Consider the following 18578-nt stretch of genomic DNA (forward strand, 5'->3'; position numbering starts at 1 on the left):
GGAGAGAGAGAGAGAAAAAAAAGAATGAACGAATGAAAGAAAGCTTCAGGATTTAGCGGAATCGGGGGCTCGTGGATTACTGTAGTCAACTTTGAAACGGACGACACTCGGAGGGAGGATAAAGCCGGCGCTGACAGGTCATTGTGCTGCCTCGAAGTCAAATAAAACAAGCAAATAATAATGGCAAATATTAAGCTCCTGTGACATTGTGGCGAGGCGGGCTGGAAGACGAGGGGGGATTATAAAGCTATATCCCCCACTGCTAGCCAGGGAGCAGCTACCAGCCAACAACCAGCCACATTTTATGAAAGGAGGGAGAGGAGGCGAAGAGAGGGAGAGAAAGAAAATGAGGAGAGGAAAGAGAGAAAGGCAGGGAGGTCAGAGGAAAGGTATGGGAGGTAGGATAGGAGGGAAAAAAGGGTAGAAGGAAGGAGAAAGGGAGAGACGAGGCAGGGATGAACAGAGGAGAAAATGGTGAATGTGGAAGCGACTGGAGGGAGGGACGAAGGGAATAAGGGCAAGCAGGTGAGCGATTTCAAAGCCAAGAAAGAAAGGAGGGGATAGAGGGATGCAGGGAGGACGAGTGGCGACAGCTGCTCAGCATCCTCCTCCCTTCACGCAACCTCTCTAGAGTTGAACTCTGACCTCCAGATACTACCTGACTTAAAGAGACAGCAGTGTGTCTGCAGTTTTTTTCGGACTAAATCGAGTCACATTTCCTTACGTCTACTGTTTATGTTTAGGAGATAAAGCTCTTTAAAATCCATTCAAATAAAAAAATCAATATAAGACACATCTGGGAATTAGATAGTGGAGAACTTATATTTACAATAAATTTAGAGGAGTGGCATTCAAAAAATACCTATCTATCTAATACCTTACTAAGTTATTCCCTACTGTATTTAATATCGACAGTGACTGCTATGTTTACCAACACTGCAACAAACAATTATTTTCATCATTTTTATGAATCGCTTCTTTGTCTTTCATTTAGTCTGTACAATGTCAGAACATAGTGTGAAATAGCCATCTCAATTTCACAAAGCACAAGGGCGCATTTTCCAATTGTTTGTTTTGTCCAAAACACAAATATATTCAAATTACAAGCAGAAAATCCTAACCTATGTGATGCTGGAACCAGAAAACATTTGTCATTTTTGTTTGATAAATTGTTTAAACGATAAGTCGATTATCACAATTGCTTTCTGTTCTAATCAATCAAGCAATCAATCGATTGTTTTAGCACTCTTAACACAATGTAATCAGTGCCTTAGCTTAACTGCATGTTACTTAAAGTGACCAGTGAAATAAGGCAACGTACATTTAAAAAAGCATTTAAAAGCAATGGCTGTTTCAGTTTTATGTATAAACAGAAGATTACTGAATACGAGCTGTACTTAAATAAACTGCGGCTCTAATGCAGGGTTGGGGGGTTTGATTCCCACTGGGACAACCCCTTTTCTAAAACTGTATCCACTCGCTGTAACTGTAATGAGCGCGCCCACCAAATGGCATATGTTAAGAGTGACAACAGAGAAAAAACTGGTGAACGTTGTGTTGTATGTAGACAAATGGTGTAAATATCCCTGGCAAACACCACTGACACTGTGTCTGTGAATCCAGCCTTGGCTCTGGGAAGCTGTGGATCCATGCTGGCTCTCAGGGGGCCATCTTGGATCAAAGCATCTGGCGGTTTGGCAGGTTGCATTCTAGGTCTTGCTGCTTGCCTTACACGCCATTTCTCAGTGCTCAACACAGAGCAGGGCAGAGCAAAAAACAAGCCAAAGCCTACTGAGACTGGAGCAATAAGTTTGGCATCGGTACAATGTTTGATCAGGACATCAAAGGATTAGTGAAATATGTCTGATGGGTTTCCCTACCTACAGGAAACTATCGTCATTAATATCATGTTTGGTGTTACCTCAGCTATCACTGTGGCTGTTATGGTGAGAAACACACAAGATACAATCAACTCAGACACATATACACACACACAGCCAAGATACAACTGATACACACATCCCAACAACCTCTCTATCTGATTGTCTGTCTCCCTCTTCTCTTGTTTCACTCTCTCTGTCTCACAAACACAACCGGGATAGAATGACATGAACTGCCGTGTGTAGAAGGGGACTGTTATCCTTAAGGAATGAATAAAGGCTGGTTAGCAAGGGTCAATGTCTGTTTGTATGCATCCGTATGAGACACAGAGAGAATTAGAAAAAAGAAGGAAACAGAGAGAAGGAGAGACAGGGTGAAAAGACAGCATGAGCCTCTATAGCCAAATAAGATTAAGATAGCTATCTTGGCCACTGTTCCATTCAGTGTAGATAGGAATAATGAAACCCACCCTGAGGTGGTCAAACTGCTGTTGCTGCTGCTGCTGGTGGCCTGTGCCGGTTTTTAATTAAGTCTATAATGCTACTATGCTAGGTCTCACTAAATGCAGTCAAGGGGTAGTTTTAGTGAGTAAATACTCTTTTAAATGGACTCTTTTCATTTGCTAAGATACCCAAAGCTGCCAGGCATACAAGCAGTAAGATAGTTTTTTTTTGTATAATGTATTGGGGAATCTGTAGAGCAGGTAGATAGTCCGTGACCCCTAGGGGGTCCTCAGAGTTAGTGCAGGGGGGCCACCAAATTATTTAAAAAAATATATTCTTATGAAAGTTTCTTTCTACAAAAATTTAAATGTCTGAAAATATACATTAATAAGAATCCAACGTATTAATAGCAAAGATAAATTGGCCTTTTGTGATTTGTGAAAAAAAGTACATATTGAAGATAAGCTTACTGTACTTACTGTCCTCAACGTACACACACTTCATTGTTGCTTGGTGACTAAAGCAGCCATCAATAGGTGCAATGTTGCACTTAAACGGCAATTAATGATGGTTTACATTATCAATTTGCTGTCAATTATTTGTTTAAGTAACCTTTTCATGTATGAAATGTCAGAAAGTGATGAAAAATGCCTCTTACAATTTCCTTAGAGGCCAAGGTGACATCTTTAAATTGCTTGTTTTGTCTGAGCAACAGTCCATAACCCACATGCATTCAACTTATAATTATTTTAAACAGTGAAAAGAAGAAAACATTCAAGATGCTGGAAATAGCAAATGATTGGCATTTCTGCTTTATAAATCACTTAAATAATTAACTGATTATAAAAAATAGTTGTCAATTAATTTTCTGTCGTTCAACTAATAGATACATTGATTAATTGCTTCAGTGCAATTAGGCAATTTAAGGAAACAGTGAATTAGTCAATACTGGGGACAACACAGGGGTCAATACTTTGACCTTCTAGTTGCGGGACAGCCTTTCGACCATTAGGCCATCAGGCCACTTACAAACTACTACTTATTTGTTTAAACATTACGTAATCATTACATTATATTCTGTGAGGTACAAGCAGGAAATCCTTCTCGTCTTCACTAGAAAAACTACCCGTTGCCTTGAAATTGGGAGCTTGGATAACAGGGAAAATGAATGAGACAGAAAGAGAAAAACATTAAAAGCTGTGATCACAGCACGTTCATCTCATTTCTTATCCCACCATTTTGCCATTTAATCCAATAGCTGCTAATCCAATTTGTCTATCGGACATGTAAAAAGGCAGGGAGCAGGAGAAAGAAGGAGAGGAGGAGGAGGAGGAGGAGGAGGGAAAGGGAGGATGTAGAGCTGAACTTCTCTTCTGTGTCCAAGTCACTTTCTGAATTGCTGTTTATTTAGGGACGAGCCGCACTTGTGTCTCTCCCATCGTTCTCTCCATCTGAACGTCAAGCGCGTCTGATATCAGTGGGTATCAGGGAAGATGAAAGCCAAAGACGCATGAAAGGAAAAGTGAAAAAGAAGGAAGAAAAAGAACAGGATGAACATTGTTTCCTGTGATTAGGTAAGAGCTTGTTAAAAGGCTGTCACTGCAGCGATGTGAATATGCATGACAGGGGCCGGCCTAATCAGAGAGGTCTGTGGCGAGGACCGGAGGGGGGGAATTGTGCGTATGTAGCCTACTGAAGACTTGATTTAATTAATGTGAGTAGAGGAGTGTCTTGTTATGAAGGATACACAGGGAGACTGAAAGCGTCGCTTGTAAGCAAGAAATTCAGCTTAAGCCACACAGCATAATCTAAAGCCTGCAGTAGTTTATGAGATTTAGGAGAGGAAATTTCCAGTTCAAAAAATGTTTACATAAAGTTAATAATCAGATTTGACAGTGTACTCCCTTCACTCTATTCTTCACCCTTCTTCTAATGTTACACTATAAAAGCAGAATCACATTTCTTAAAAGCTCTTATTCAGAGTGACACACACTAAGTTCACTGAGTTGCAGCAATTTCCCATTCAGCATTCTCCATGCTCAACACTTGTTATAACTGTATGAATCAACCCCCTCCCACCTCAAATAACCCAATGTCATCTACATTTCACATGTGATTCCTCCTGCTCTCTCCTCCTCTATTCGGCGCTCAGCTGGAGTGGTGCTGAGGGCTATTTTTTCCGGGGAGGCTTGTTCGAGGCCTTTTTAGCTGCCCTCAATGGCACAATGGTCCCAGCATATAGAGCAGATTCCTGCTTTATTGAACCTGTGTATAATGTCTGGTGAATGGAACACATTAACCGATTCACACTCACCTCTTTGCCTTCCCCGGATAGAAAAGGGGGAAAAGTAAAATAAGAAAGAGAAAAAAGAAAAACCTTCTCTCACACTGAGGCACAATGACCAGTGTCATTTGTCAACCACAGCTTGCTTTACAACTTACAAAAGAGGTGGAGGTAGGGGAGAGAAGCAGGAGTGGCAGAGGACTGGCAGAGGTATGAATCGGGTATTTTCCATAATGATAAGTGGGGCTGCATAATTATTTGTTTCTAATTACAAAGTGTATATTAACGTTGGAGGCATATCTTTCAGTCAGTATGGTGACGATGGAAAAGAACCTGCTTAACATGCAGAGCTTCTGAATTAATTATGTAAGATCTTGTGTAATGATTTTGGTTTCCATAATCAAAAATCACAAAAAAATCAGCATGGGTCAAGTGTTAAAATATTGAAGTAGATATAAAATGTCCAATTAAAAAAATCCCTGATAACAATAAGGGTTTGAAATTAACACCTGCTGATGTGTTAGTAGTTAATCAAAAAAGGAGTAACATTTGTCCTGGGATAAAAAAAAAAGGCTCACCCACCACAATGATCAATAACTATGATCTGGTCACCAGTTAACCAGTATAAACTCATCATGAGTCAGTCAAAGCAAAACACAGCTGCAGATGAATATCTGCAATCTGTCCTTCTAGGTAAGAGCTTGACAGCCTGATGCTGGTAATGATACAATATTAACATGACTGTGTTTACTGTCAATAAATATAAAACAAAGATAAACATAAAAAGATTGAGTAACATAAGGGTTGGGTAATATGTTTAATTACTACAATGGTTGTTAAATACAGCATGACTCTCTGTCTTCTAGAAATAACATTTATATACAAATTTGTTTTGCCAAATGCATTTTTGAGAAAATGTTTAGTAACAGCTGCTTGGATTATGCTCACTGGCAAAGTCTTTCCAGTGAAGGAAGTGCTATGTACTTTCTGGAGCTGTATGGAAGTAAAAGGGAAGCTCAGGGTGGATGGTGGGTGTATAAAGCGAGGAACTCTGAGACTTGAGACTGGGGTTAGCATCCTGATCCCTGCATGTGGTTAGGTTTAGGGAAATATTGTGGTTTCAGTTAAATGTTTAAAAAAACAAAAACAAACACGTACTGTGCTTCAAGTCAGTGGTGACCTTTTTTGAATATTTAACCAAGACCACAATCTGTCCCTTACCTTAACCAAGTGCTGTGAGTTCCTACACATAACCATAAAAAACATTATTCATGCTTTAATTGCTACGAGACGGATATTGTTGGAAAACCAAATAAAATGGGAATGAACACTTTGCAGATACATTCAAATGTTTCGTCATTATTTTAATAAAACCGCATTTCTCTCAAAAGATATTTGCTATTGTACATAGGTAGCATATAGGCTTTTCCAAGGAACAGGATGGTCAAAAGACATGTACTTTTGTCTCTGAAGTTTTTTCTTAATTTTTTTACAGAGACCCCTAATCATGACTGGTGCTCTGTAAAATCTTGCAAAAGTAAGTGCCATTACAATTTTAGCTGTTCTCGTGCAGCCATGATCATGAGCACTTTTTCAAAGGGAGATGAACTATGGACGGTAGGATTGCCAAAGCCTTTTTTAATGAGCAGGAGAGTGTACGTATATGCAGAGCCTATCATGTCACTGTTTGAACATTTGTGTTCAGAGACTGTTAAACACAGACGATAGGTTTGTCCTGCAAATATGTTTCCTCCTCTCATCCTCCTCTCTCTTAAACACACACGCCTCCTTGCTCTCCTCTGCTAACTCTCCCATTTACACACACACACACACACACACACACACACACACACTTGGGCAAACATGTTTGACCTCAGAGCTAACAGTAGGCTAACCTCCAGACACCTCTCTCATTCCTCCAACTTGGAGGTTAAGAAGAAGTGGGGGTGCGGGCAAACAGAGTTCACATAATAGACTAACTCTGGAGATGAAATGGTCATATTGGGAGTGTTCCCTTTGCGCGCGCACACACACACACACACACACACACACACACACGCACGCACACGCACACACACACACTGTTGCTTGTACAGAAGGGTGAAGAGTGTGCTAGCATAAGAGAAGTCATTTATGCAGCTTTCTTTCTCCTACTGACTGTAGCTCTTCTCTTTAACCTTTATCTTTCCTCTTGTTTGAATTATTGAAATCAAATGTGTGTTTATGAGTAAGGATTTTACTCTTTAATTGACTATTGACTAAAATAAGGTCAGATTAGAACAAAACCAATGCAATTTCTGGAGTATTTTTATGTTTGTCTAGCAGAACCAGCCAAGCTGTGACAATCACACAAATACAATCCATCCCCCTTCTCAACTCGACCCCCACATCTCCTCCCCTCCCTCCCTCGCCCCACTCCATCAAATTGTGTTTTTGCTACAAATCAATAAACATTATCAGAGAGTGGCAGACTATGGGCTGGTGGAGGCAGCCTCTGTCTGTTAAAGCCCAGACCGCCCTGTCTCTATCACAGCCTGGGTGAGAAGGCCAGGAGGAAACAGAAAGACACACACAAGAAAGGTAGACAACACAAATGCACACGCAAACATAAAAACACATGTAACAGGGACTTATAGTGAACATAAGATGGAAGCAGAATACATACAGGCACACATAGACATGCTCGATGATCAAACAGTGAGTCGTTGATGCATGTACACTCCTACAGGGAACATTTTCTCATATCCATACACATAGAAACATAGACAGTAGAAACAATCAAAGTGAGCAGAGTGGAAAGGAAAAAAATAGCAAAAAGACAGCAGTGAAGCATTAAAGTGTTTAACAAAAATCCGACCAGTACAGCACAGGCTGTTTTGACCATGCCACTCAACATCAATAAGAAATTAAAAGAAAAAAAATCAGAGTCTATGATGCCAACAGTGACTTTAAACACTCCCTAACCCATTAGGCCGCTGTATCACTACTCTATGCTTGTCAGCTCGCTTTAGCGTCAGAAATCCCTGCTCTCTCCAACAGTCTACAAGAACCATTTAACTGAGCTCTAAATAACATGATTTTCAACCTGTCCCCACTTAGCTTGGGGGCTGGTAAAAGGAAAATCAGGGGGCCTGCCATACAATTTCTCAATTACCTTTCTCATTACTGTCACCCGTGTTCATTACTACTATTATCATCCTTCCCTTTTCTGTTGCACCCCCCCACTTTAGGCTAGCTTAGGCTGTCGTGTTGGATGAAGAGAAGGAGAGCGGCAGAGTCGAGAGCTTTTTGCAAGGCCAGAGCACTTCAGGTAATTAATATAGCAAGAGGGGGCAGAGAAGAGGAGACAGAGAATATGTGAGTGTATGTACGCCTGTGTGTGTTTTTGCTGAAATGCCTGATTGGGGAGCTCACCTGCCGATACCCCCTAAAAGGTATTTCATTAGCGAGCCTTTTACCATACAAGCAGAGGAACAAAGCCTTGGTTACGCCTGTCTCCACTCCAACTCAACGGGGCCCTCCAGGAGGCCTGTATCTGTGTGTGGGAAGAGCAAAGAAGAGTGGAGGAGCAGAGAGGATAGGCTATCCCCGTTCATAATCTCATGACAAAAGGCAAAAAGGCATCATCCTATTAACAGCATGATCTTCACCCGCTCATGCTAGCTCCTTTCCACAGGGGGCCCTCTTTTATTATTAAGGTGAGTGGGTGATCAGAGCAGGAAAGGCGCCCAGCGCCTTCTTATTAGCCCTGGGACAAGAGTAGGTATAGAGGGGGAGAGGAGAGACCCCATGCTATGGTCCTGCTTGGTTCCTTTTCTATTCTTCAGAATGTAAACCTCTGCTTGGACCTTTGGGGTCTGACTTCTATTAGGCTTCAGTGATACAACACAAGTAGGAGAGATTCTTCAAACACCTCAACACCACTGGTGATGCTCACTGGGAAAACATCTTCAGCACTACCTGTTTAAACTCATTTGATTAACATTACTTCTCAGCATCACTACATCCATTAACATGTCAAGGATCAGTCATTAAGGGAATTCTTATGTTTAATATTGTCAAAAGCTGCAGCATTACCTGCTCTACATTCATTTTGTATGTGTGTTGTGATCTTATGATGGAGCCATCCAAGCTAAAAAAATGGTCAGGTTTTAATTCTTGATGAAGTACATTTTGAGTGATGCTCCAAACAGCATATTCAGTACTGTACAAGTTCCTGGCAGTACTGCAGTTTGTTTGAGCTCAGCTATATGATTACATTAATATACTGAACGTGGATGCTGATATATTCACTGACATTTCTCTGCTGCTTGTTTAGAACTGAAGAATCTGTGGTGTGCACTACAATACTCTGTGCTACCAGGAAGTAAGGAAGTGAAGCAAGTGAAAGTTAAGGAAAGAGACTTATTTAAGTAGAAGTATTTAAAATGCTGCGTTGAAAGGAAACGTTGTATTAAGCTTGGTATCCAAAAGCAGCATTGCCAAAAAAAAAGATGCATGTGAGAGAGAGAGAGAGAGAGAGAGAGAGAGAGAGAGAGAGATTAGTCTGTTTTTCTGTTAGAGTGTTTTGTCTTCTGCTCAGTGGGGGTGCTTGCCTATAGCCTCAGGTTACACAGGGGAATTGTGGGAAAAAAAGTAGCCTGAGCTGTGCGTTCTATTTACCTCGGAACTCGGAAGCCAGAGATGGGAATGACATCACACCCGAGTTGAATGCGTTCCATTTACAAGTCGGATTTTTCATTTTGGGACTAGCTCTAGCCAGGTTAGCCATTGTTAACAATACAAGTTGATAACAACGAATTACGCTGTTTTTTGTACATACAAACACTATAGCAAGATGTCCACAGATAGAAGTTGAACAGGACTGTGTGTACGACTGATTTAGTGAGACACAAATAAGACACAAGAAGTGCTAATAACTGCATGTTAGTACAGCTTTCACAACTGTCGATGCACGGGGCAGCCATGTTTTGTATTTTGATATTGGTGTACTCGGACATTGTCCGAGTTCTGAGCTCAGAAATCCGAGGTCATGGGGCGTGTTTCCGACTTTGACCTTGGTAAAATACGACTTCTGAGTACAAATGGAATGCACTGCGTTTTTGAATGACAGCACTGGGATTGGTTTTAAAAAGTGCTGAAGAGGTAAAGCTGCTCAATAAATATGAATGCAATATATTATATTTCTTCCTTTAATGCTACTTTTATATACTTTGTTCTATTTTATCATTTTATTCTAATTTAAATATTTGATGTACCATATATTGAATGTGTGTGTAGCGTAGAGGGGGCTACAACTGCATTTCATTGTGAAATCCTGTATCCTATAACGACAATAAAGTTGAAGCTTGAACCTCCATTCTTCTTGATTCATAAATAAGTTCTTCTTCGTGAGAAAACACTCCTACTCCCCCATACCCTTTTGTTAACATGCAGTATCTTACATGGCGACTTTATATGCTGTGCGACCACCTATTACTGCACAGCGCACAAATTCACTCACTTGCATAAAAGTCAGAATTTAGCTAATTTAGTGTGATAGAAAGAACTTTGAGGGACCTTTAAAAGGTATGTCAAAGTACAGATATTCAAGAGATACACTCCCTCTGAATCCACCGGCTTACAACCTGACAGACACACACACACACACACACACACACACACACACACACACTCATCATCATCATCATCGTCGTCCTCCTCCTCCATTCTCCTCAGTAGCCCAGTAAAAAATAAATGTGATGACCTGGGTGTGTAGCTTATTAACCTCCCCATCAGTTCTTATCAGCCAATGAATAGCCCAGTCATCAGCCCCTCCTCCTGAATCTAAGGGTGAAAACGTTCTCCTCACATCAGGGCTATAATTCAATCCACACACAAATCACACACACACACACACACACACACACACACACACACACACACACACACACACACACACACACACACACACACACACACACACACACACACACACAGAGAGAGAGAGAGGGAAGGGAAGGGGATCAGTGGTAACATTTTGTCAACCTTGGTCCTGGTGGACTTCCAAGACTGGCACGGACCAGATGTTACTGACATTATCAACAATTGGAGGAAACAACAGAAGGACTGTACATGGTTTGTGTGTGTTTCACTTGTGTGTACTTGTGTGCCTGCCTGCCGCGTGTATGTGTGTGTGTGTGTGTATGTATGTGAGGGCCAGAATAAATTAATGGCTGATTTCTCCCCTTGCTTTGATGGCATTAAGAGCCCTCTTCTTCTCAATGTGCCGCGTTAAATGCTTTTCTCTCCTCTTTTTCCCTCCGTCTCTCCCTTCTTTTTTTTGACAAGCAGGGCCACCCAGCTCAAAGCAACCGATGCAAAACGCTGGAGTAATCCCCCCCCTCCATCCACCCACCACCGCCACCCCTCCCGCTATCTTTAGTCTTTGACACAGTAGCCATTATCTGTGGGATTTAGTTAAACCAAACCTTCATGTATTTGTTAGGCCCTGGGTTCGTTTTCTCCTCTGACTGCTCTGCTTGAGTGTGGCCGGGCTGGGGGGGGATTTCTTTTCTTTTTTTTCTTTTTTTTTTACATAATCAGTACAGCTAGCAGGAGACACATGAAGAGGGGGTCTACAATGCCATCTAGCTGGATTCTGCTCAGAACGTTAAATATCTTAAAAGTCTGAACTTTGCAACCTTGTTTGTTTTGACTGCTGCGAAAACACTAAACTGAGATAAGTTTCTACATAATGATAAAGCAAAAACAATCATTTTCACTGCTCTGATTAAATCAACCAAATAAACAAAAAATAAATGTTATGGTGTATCCGTTCTGCCTTAGCACCACAGTAGTGAATGCAGTCATACATACGGACCAGGAAAACAACATGACTTGTTTCTTGGCATTTTCAAGCAGCTTATGTCAAATGAAACTACTTGAAATAAACACAACCAATTGACATTGTGAATCTCTTACTGACCTTAATTTGATCTCATTAGAGTTATCAATAAAGAGTCTGAATCCCATTAGATTAAACTGAGAATAACTACAACCAATGACATTTAAACCAGATCATCAGCCAAAATAAATCTGCACTGGTCATACTGTAATTAATCACCACATTAAAGAAAATGTCACACACTGATGTGTTAGATAAATGTTGCAATTTATCATAATATATCATACCAGTTCTAACCTCCAAGCAAGCATCTGCTATAGACAGCGACAAAAAGGAGAAAAGTCTGTCTTAAAAATAAAATGTTCAGCCTTTCTTTATTTCCAGATTGTTCCATTCATTTGTATAAAACAATGTTAAACACTGAGACCTTCTCTGCCACATGCAGCTACCTGGCTAAAAGCGGTGTTATGGAATCACTGTTGAAATGTGTGGATAAGCTGTGGCTCGGTGGGGCTAAGCTAAGGTTAAGCCAGGTGGTTTAGCTCCCTGAGTATGTGTTTACACACACACTGAGGTGTGAACCATTTGGGGATCTTAGAGGGGCGGAGAAACATGAGTTGATTTAGTGCTAGTGTAAACCTTAGTACCTGTTGATCGTGTTAATTGAGATAGCTTAACACAAACATCAGCATACATCTGTAGGGTTTCAGTCAGATTTAACATGCTTTAAGAGAATACACATCGATACAGTAGGGCTAGGTATCAAATCGCAATACTTTTTTGGTAAAGAAACGTATTCAACTAATTCTGTAATAAGATAATTCATGATTGAAATCAAAATAGTGTTGAGTTTAGATTATATAATGTGTATGGTATGGTTTGGACAAGAACAATGGCTTACTTTGTTAAATATTTCTCAAGTACTGTTTTGGTATTGGCACAGAAACTTAGGTTTTACTAGTATAAAAGCTTCACTCCCTCATTGAGCTTTAAACACGATCCCACACACAGATCAATACACTAATAAGGCAGTTATATTTATTTGTAAAGGAGTGAGAGAAAAAGAGGGTAGAGAAATGAAAAAGTGTGAGTATGTGAGAGAGAACAGTGATAACCCCCAGTGGAGGACATCCCCCCCCCTCCCCCCACCTGCTGACAGACAGCTGCAATCTTTTTAGCATAAGTGGCTCCGCCTGCTCCATTAGCAAAGAAGGAGGAGGGAGAGTGTGTGTGTGTGCGTACGTGTGAAAGGAGGAGGGGAGAGCTCGACCCCCCCCCGGGGTAGATGTTAGAACAAATTTGAGGGGTGTCATATTACACGCCTTTTGACAAGAGGCAGAGGGGAGGTGAATGATGAATTTGCTTGATGAATTAATCTGGACCAGTAATGGCTCTGCTAACAACATTAGTCATCCTTCTTACATCTCAGTGCTGCGATTCACTAGTTTCCCCCCCCTTGTCTCTCTCTGTTACACAATCACTGCATCCTTTCCTTCTTCATCTTTACTGTCTGTCTGTCTCTTCTTCCTCTCACAGAGCTTTTCTTAGGGGCAACAGCCTCAGTCCTGTCCCTTTACAACATCCATAAAATATATTTGGGTGAAAAACCTCAAATCTTTCGAGGTAAAGAAGAACTGAGTCTTTGGTTTGTTTAATACACTTTATTTATGTTGTCCCTATTTTTTAGTCCCTAGTTATTTACACTGTCCCTAACGTGTCAAATAAATCCTTTCAATCTGGAATAGCATTTCATTAAAACTGACACCAAACACCAGGCTGTTACTGCCACTGGCCCTGACTCAAACTTTGATTCAATACACAAATGCAAAATTGCTGTGTTTAAATAGATATTTAAATGGAAATGTATTGGGAAAGACAGCTGTTGGTATTTGTAGCCTGGAGTGCTCATTACAATGGGAAATGGGGAGGAGTGTGTATGGGGGGGGGGTGATGACAGCAGTAGCATGGCGAGCAGCTGTGTTAGCAAGTGAATGGTGTAATTACTGGCCAAACCTCTGTCATTAACCTACATTGTCGAGTGCCACCACACCCGTTACCATAAGAATGCCTTGATTAATTGACTGCAAGGTTGAAATTCAATTATGTTGTTAGTTCGCAGTTTGCTAACTAAATAACAATCAATCACATAAAAAAGAAACTACAAAACAATAGATATCCCTGTATCTGAGGTACATAAGAGTTTTTTTTTCTCTTTCCTAAGAGATGGATGCAAGATAAAGTTTTCATTAACAAACGTAGAGGTGGAGCAAAACAGGTGGATTAAAACATGACAGCTTCACTTCAAACCAAACAAATTAACCATTACAATGAATTTATATGAAAGACGGTTTTCAGCTACAGCACAAAAACAAGATAATCAAACAACAATAAAAACCAGTGTTTTATTTTTCTGGTTATTTTACCGGTAATTTGATTATGTGCATCACTGTGCTGCTTTAGAGTGTGTAGCTGACTATGCAGTACACGCCCTATTTGTGTGTGTGTATGAAAATATTCAGAGTGTTTGTTAATGTATAACTCGTGTATGTGTGTGTGTATTCTGTGTTAGTATGCGCGTGTCTGAGACGATGCGTTTGGCAGCTTGCAGCATGGTTTGTTGGACCGGCTGCTGCATGGGGTCTCGGGCAGAGAGGCGGCTGATGAAAGAATTGGCGGGATGCTCCAATAAAGAGCAGATTATCATAAGCGGCCATTGTCCACCTCCCAATTAATTCCAACAACCCTCCCAACTTACTCACCCCTCTGCTGAAAATGTTAATCGGCCCTATCACTGGCAGACTGAGGGAAGGGGGAGCGCCGGGCTCAGTCTGTACAACTTTAACTGATTTAGAGGAAGCGTGCTAAAATATAAAGAGTAACAAAAAATAAAAGCAGGGACAAAATCACCAGGGAGGAAGAAAGTGAATGACAGACAGAAAGATAAAGGACAAAAATAAAGAAAAATAAGAAGTAGTTAAACAAATGTATGTGCACGCCTCTGGGACGTGGCGAGCAGCTACACCCCCTATCCCTCCATCCGAACAAACTCCCTCCCTCCCTCTCTCCCGTTGACTCCATCCACCCAGCTCGTTTTATCTGAAGATTCTCAGACAATGCCTAGAGGATCCCATTCCCTAATCTTCCTAAAAATCCCCCTTTCATCCCCACTGTTAAAGAATGTATGAAAGGCTGACACCGAGCTGGAGAAAAGAAGGGGGAGAGAAAAAAGAGGAAAGAAGCGGTGCACATCTGGGAGTGAGGGTGGTGTCACTGGACTGGACTGGGGGTGCGGGTGGGGGGGAGACAGAAAGCTAGGGGAGGCAGGAGCTCAGCATTGGTCGCTTGTGCAGAGTCCTTGCAAGTTGACTAATGAAATTGTTTTGGTGCTCAAACATTCAAATGGCCGAGGAGATTAAGGGCATGAGCGGGAATGGGTGTGGGTGTGTGTATGTGTGTGTATGGTGGTGGTGGTGGTGGTGGTGGTGGTGGGGCTTGTTAATCTGTGTTCTGACCCAGTTGAACCTTAGAGTCACACACACACATTTTCACACAAAACAAAAAGCTCAAATCCTTTGTTTTGTTCCCTCAAAGGCAAGAATAGGCAATGGGTTTTAAAGGAATGATCCCTAGATTTATTTTCTTCCCCCATAGGGAAGAGAGGTGCATTTGCTCCTGAAGTGAATTCAAGATGACCACAAACACATTCCACTGTGGTCTGATACAAACCCATTTGATTGAATGTGAGTGCTCTTTTCGTAACCCTGACAACAACAACAAGAAAATGACCAAAGGCTTCAAAAAAGGAGACACATCTTCTTTTGGCCGTTTCTATATCAGTTGCCATGAGCTTAACTTATAAATCGGGTCTGTGATTATGGATAAACAACAGACGCAATCTCTCTGCTTAACAAGTTAAATCACAATTCAAGCAGTGGACAAGCCTTCAGCGTAGCCTGTGTTTATTTTCAAGTCTACCTTTATTGGGATATTCAGGAGGAGAGCCGTGATTGAAGCTTAATGTTACTTGATTCCTTTTTTCGAAAGGGCACAGAAGAACTTTTCTTTTTTCACCAAAACAATACAACAGAAGAAATGAGTTGTAGCACCTGAAAAACAAAGTGAACGCTGATTAAAGCCAACACCAAAACCTCTCTCCCTCCATCTTTCAGTCTATGAGCTGGGGAGGGTATTATAGTCTAAACACTTTTTCTTCTGTCAGTGCTGAAAGATTAGACTGGTTATCCCATTAAAGTTGGTAAAATGCCATTCTTGTGTCTTTAAGCTCTCGTATAGGAGGTCAAGATGAGTCTGCCTGCGCTTACAAGGCGGGCACGGATGTAATCTGCCCAAAGTTACAATAATTAATGTTAAGCTTCTTCAGCAATACGTTTGTGAAAGAACTGCCTCTGATAATATACTTAAAGCTGCACAGGCTGTTTGTGTTGCTGCAACAAGGCAAGGCAGGGCTTGATGTGCATGCGTATATGTGAGAATGTGTGTGTGAGTCCCTATGCCACTCACCAAGCCCAGCTTAAATCTTTAGTCAAACTATAAGATGTCGCTGCCACAATGTGGATTAGGACGACAGGCATGGGAAAAAGAGTGAGAGGGCGGCTCACTTGCTAAGGAAATATAAACGTAACACACAATGATGCCTGCACCACATTACCATTATTGTTAGGACTACACTGAGGATCTGAGGGAAATGTGAACACCTTACCAGCCTGGAATACAGCTTAAAAATATGGAAAACAAACTTAAAAGCAATCGTGTGGATTCCAATTTCAAAATACGAGAGTAATATTTCTACAACTGTTATAAGGGCAGTTGTAAATATGTCAAAGTAGCGATCCTAAATCATTTATATCCTGATAATGGCAAATAAAACAAAAACAATAGGATTAATCAAAATTTGCCTGCAGGCCTTAGTCTGGAGGACTGTGATTTAGAGCCACAGGTTGACGTTTAAACTGTTCTGCAATCCTCCACACAATCACACACCAAGTCACGGCCAGCAGCCCTTTTCCAATGTGACGGCATTGACAGTCCGTTCTGTCCCTTTCTCAGATACTGAGGGGGATAGGCTGCATGTGTAAAGTACATTAAGCTCTTGCTGGATCCCTCCTTGTGCCATTCTCCTCTCGTCGACTCGCAGACACAAAAGCAGATTAAAGGAGCGCGTGCCATAAAAACCCTGTGTCAATCTTATCGGCTTCGAGTGCAATTTTTAAACATATGTTAATCTGGGAGAGCTAAAACTCATTCTCTACTCTCTCTGCTTGTTTATCTCTTATCAAATGCGCAGTAGGTGAGAGCCAGCTTTGCGGTGCGGCTAAGTGCCATTATTTGGATAATTGCGTCCATTGTTGCAGGTTATATAGCTATTTGAAATGGGAGGTGTGTGTAAATAGGTGCAGGGGCCAGGTAGGGGGTGGTTGAGATATATTCAAACAGAGGCCAGGGGATTTTATGCAAAGGCTACAAGATGCATTTGAATGCTTGTTCATACCGCAAGCTGAATTTTCAATAAGGAGTGTTTGATATATTTTTCTGTGTAACAATACCTTTAGAAAACTAACAATGCCAAGGTCAAAAGCATTGCATGCATCGGTAGAAACACAATAACGATGAATGGTATCTTAATTCTGATAAAAATTAGCATAGTAATAAAACATATTAAAGACGCCATCAAAAGCTCAAGCTTTTTAATCTATGCAAGCCGTAGAGCACCGTGTATAGATGATGATAGTTAAAAAGTTTCATGTGTATAGCTTAAAGACAGCCATGTAATAATATTCTAGTGTATATGTAATGAAAACACAGCTTCTGTTGAAATGCACTAATATTCTTCTCATATAATCAATAAACTCTTATATAATATTTGGTCTGTTGCAGGAGGGGAACATTCTCCTAATGTGTGAAGGACAGTGCTCCCAGTGGTGCAAGAATAACAAGTTCATTAGTCGAGGGGGGGTGCCGCAGGAATTCAAATTCCCCCCCGACCCAGACCTGGCCTCTGATTGGCTGGCTGCATCGGCATGGCGAGACTCATTAGAGCCCAGCAGTAATTAAGAGTTGTTAGAAAGTGAATTCTCCAACCGCAGATTAGAAAATTAAACTATTTACTGATTACATATTAATAGAAGACAACAATGGCGCTTGCCATAAGCTTGGAAGGCAACCAAGGAATAAATCTGTGTACTTAATTACCATAAACAATGGGGGCATAGAAATAGAGTTTTATGCACACTCCCTCCTGTAATGTGTCTGATATCAGAAGACACTTGACAATTCTTGTTCAATTATCTCTATTATTTAATGTGCTGTGAACTGCCTCTGAGTAAATAAATTAACCACCCCAATTACTTGGGATTCATCTGGGGAGGGCCGCGGCGTAATAGAAAATGCTGCAGAAAGCTGCATTGTGCCCAAACCAGGGGGGGAGGGAGGGGGGTAAAAGGAGGGAGAGCAGGGGTGAGAGAAAGGAGAAAGAAATAGATTCACAGGGATAAAAAGGAATAGAGCAAATGAAAAGTGATGCAGAGAAGCAGAGGGATGAGAAACAAAGTGTGATATAGAGACACAGAAACACACACAAAAAAATGAAGAATACTGAAAAAGAAAGCACAAAAATTAAAAAGTAACAGCATAAGTTACTTTTAACAGGACAAATTTAAAAATTAAGATTATTAAAAACTTCATTCATTGTGACCAACATAACACATGTAGGCAGAATGACAAACTTCTTACTGAGAGAAGAGAGGGAGGGAAATGTATGAGTGAATGACAAAGCAAAAGCATGTGATATCAAAGAAGGGAATATTGAGGACCAGCAGAGCACAGTGGATCTCCCCAAGCTTTCTGCTGGTGGAGCAGAGAGATGAACAATCAGTCATGGGTCAGTCGGTCTGTCTGTTCACATCTGCCCATCAGTCCTGCAGCGCTGTGCGCTACCACAGCACCACTGAGCTCACCCAAACTTACCTCAAGAGGTCTGAATCACATGATCCTATGCACTGCCACTGACACCGTGCTTAGAAAGTCTATGAACAAACAAAGTTCGGCTGGGTATAATCGACACTCA

General features: G+C 41.1%; 1 protein-coding gene across 8 annotated transcripts in view; it reads right to left on the reverse strand.

Annotated features, from left to right (window-relative positions):
* Positions 1-18578, reverse strand: part of ehbp1 (EH domain binding protein 1) — a 150593-nt gene that overhangs the window by 13403 nt on the left and 118612 nt on the right. Inside the window, exons 23-24 of one of the 8 annotated variants that reach the window (XM_035991986.1) lie at positions 10753-10760; positions 6365-6400 (exon numbers count right to left, since the gene is read on the reverse strand). The exons of the other annotated variants lie outside the window; for them this stretch is intronic. Coding sequence (XP_035847879.1) covers positions 6380-6400; positions 10753-10760 — 29 coding nt within the window. The 3' untranslated portion in view covers positions 6365-6379. Of the gene's footprint in view, positions 1-6364; positions 6401-10752; positions 10761-18578 lie in introns of those variants that run through there. 8 annotated transcript variants of the gene reach the window in all.

This window comes from Sander lucioperca, chromosome 15 (assembly GCF_008315115.2).
Source record: "Sander lucioperca isolate FBNREF2018 chromosome 15, SLUC_FBN_1.2, whole genome shotgun sequence".
Taxonomy (NCBI): Eukaryota; Metazoa; Chordata; class Actinopteri; order Perciformes; family Percidae; genus Sander; species Sander lucioperca.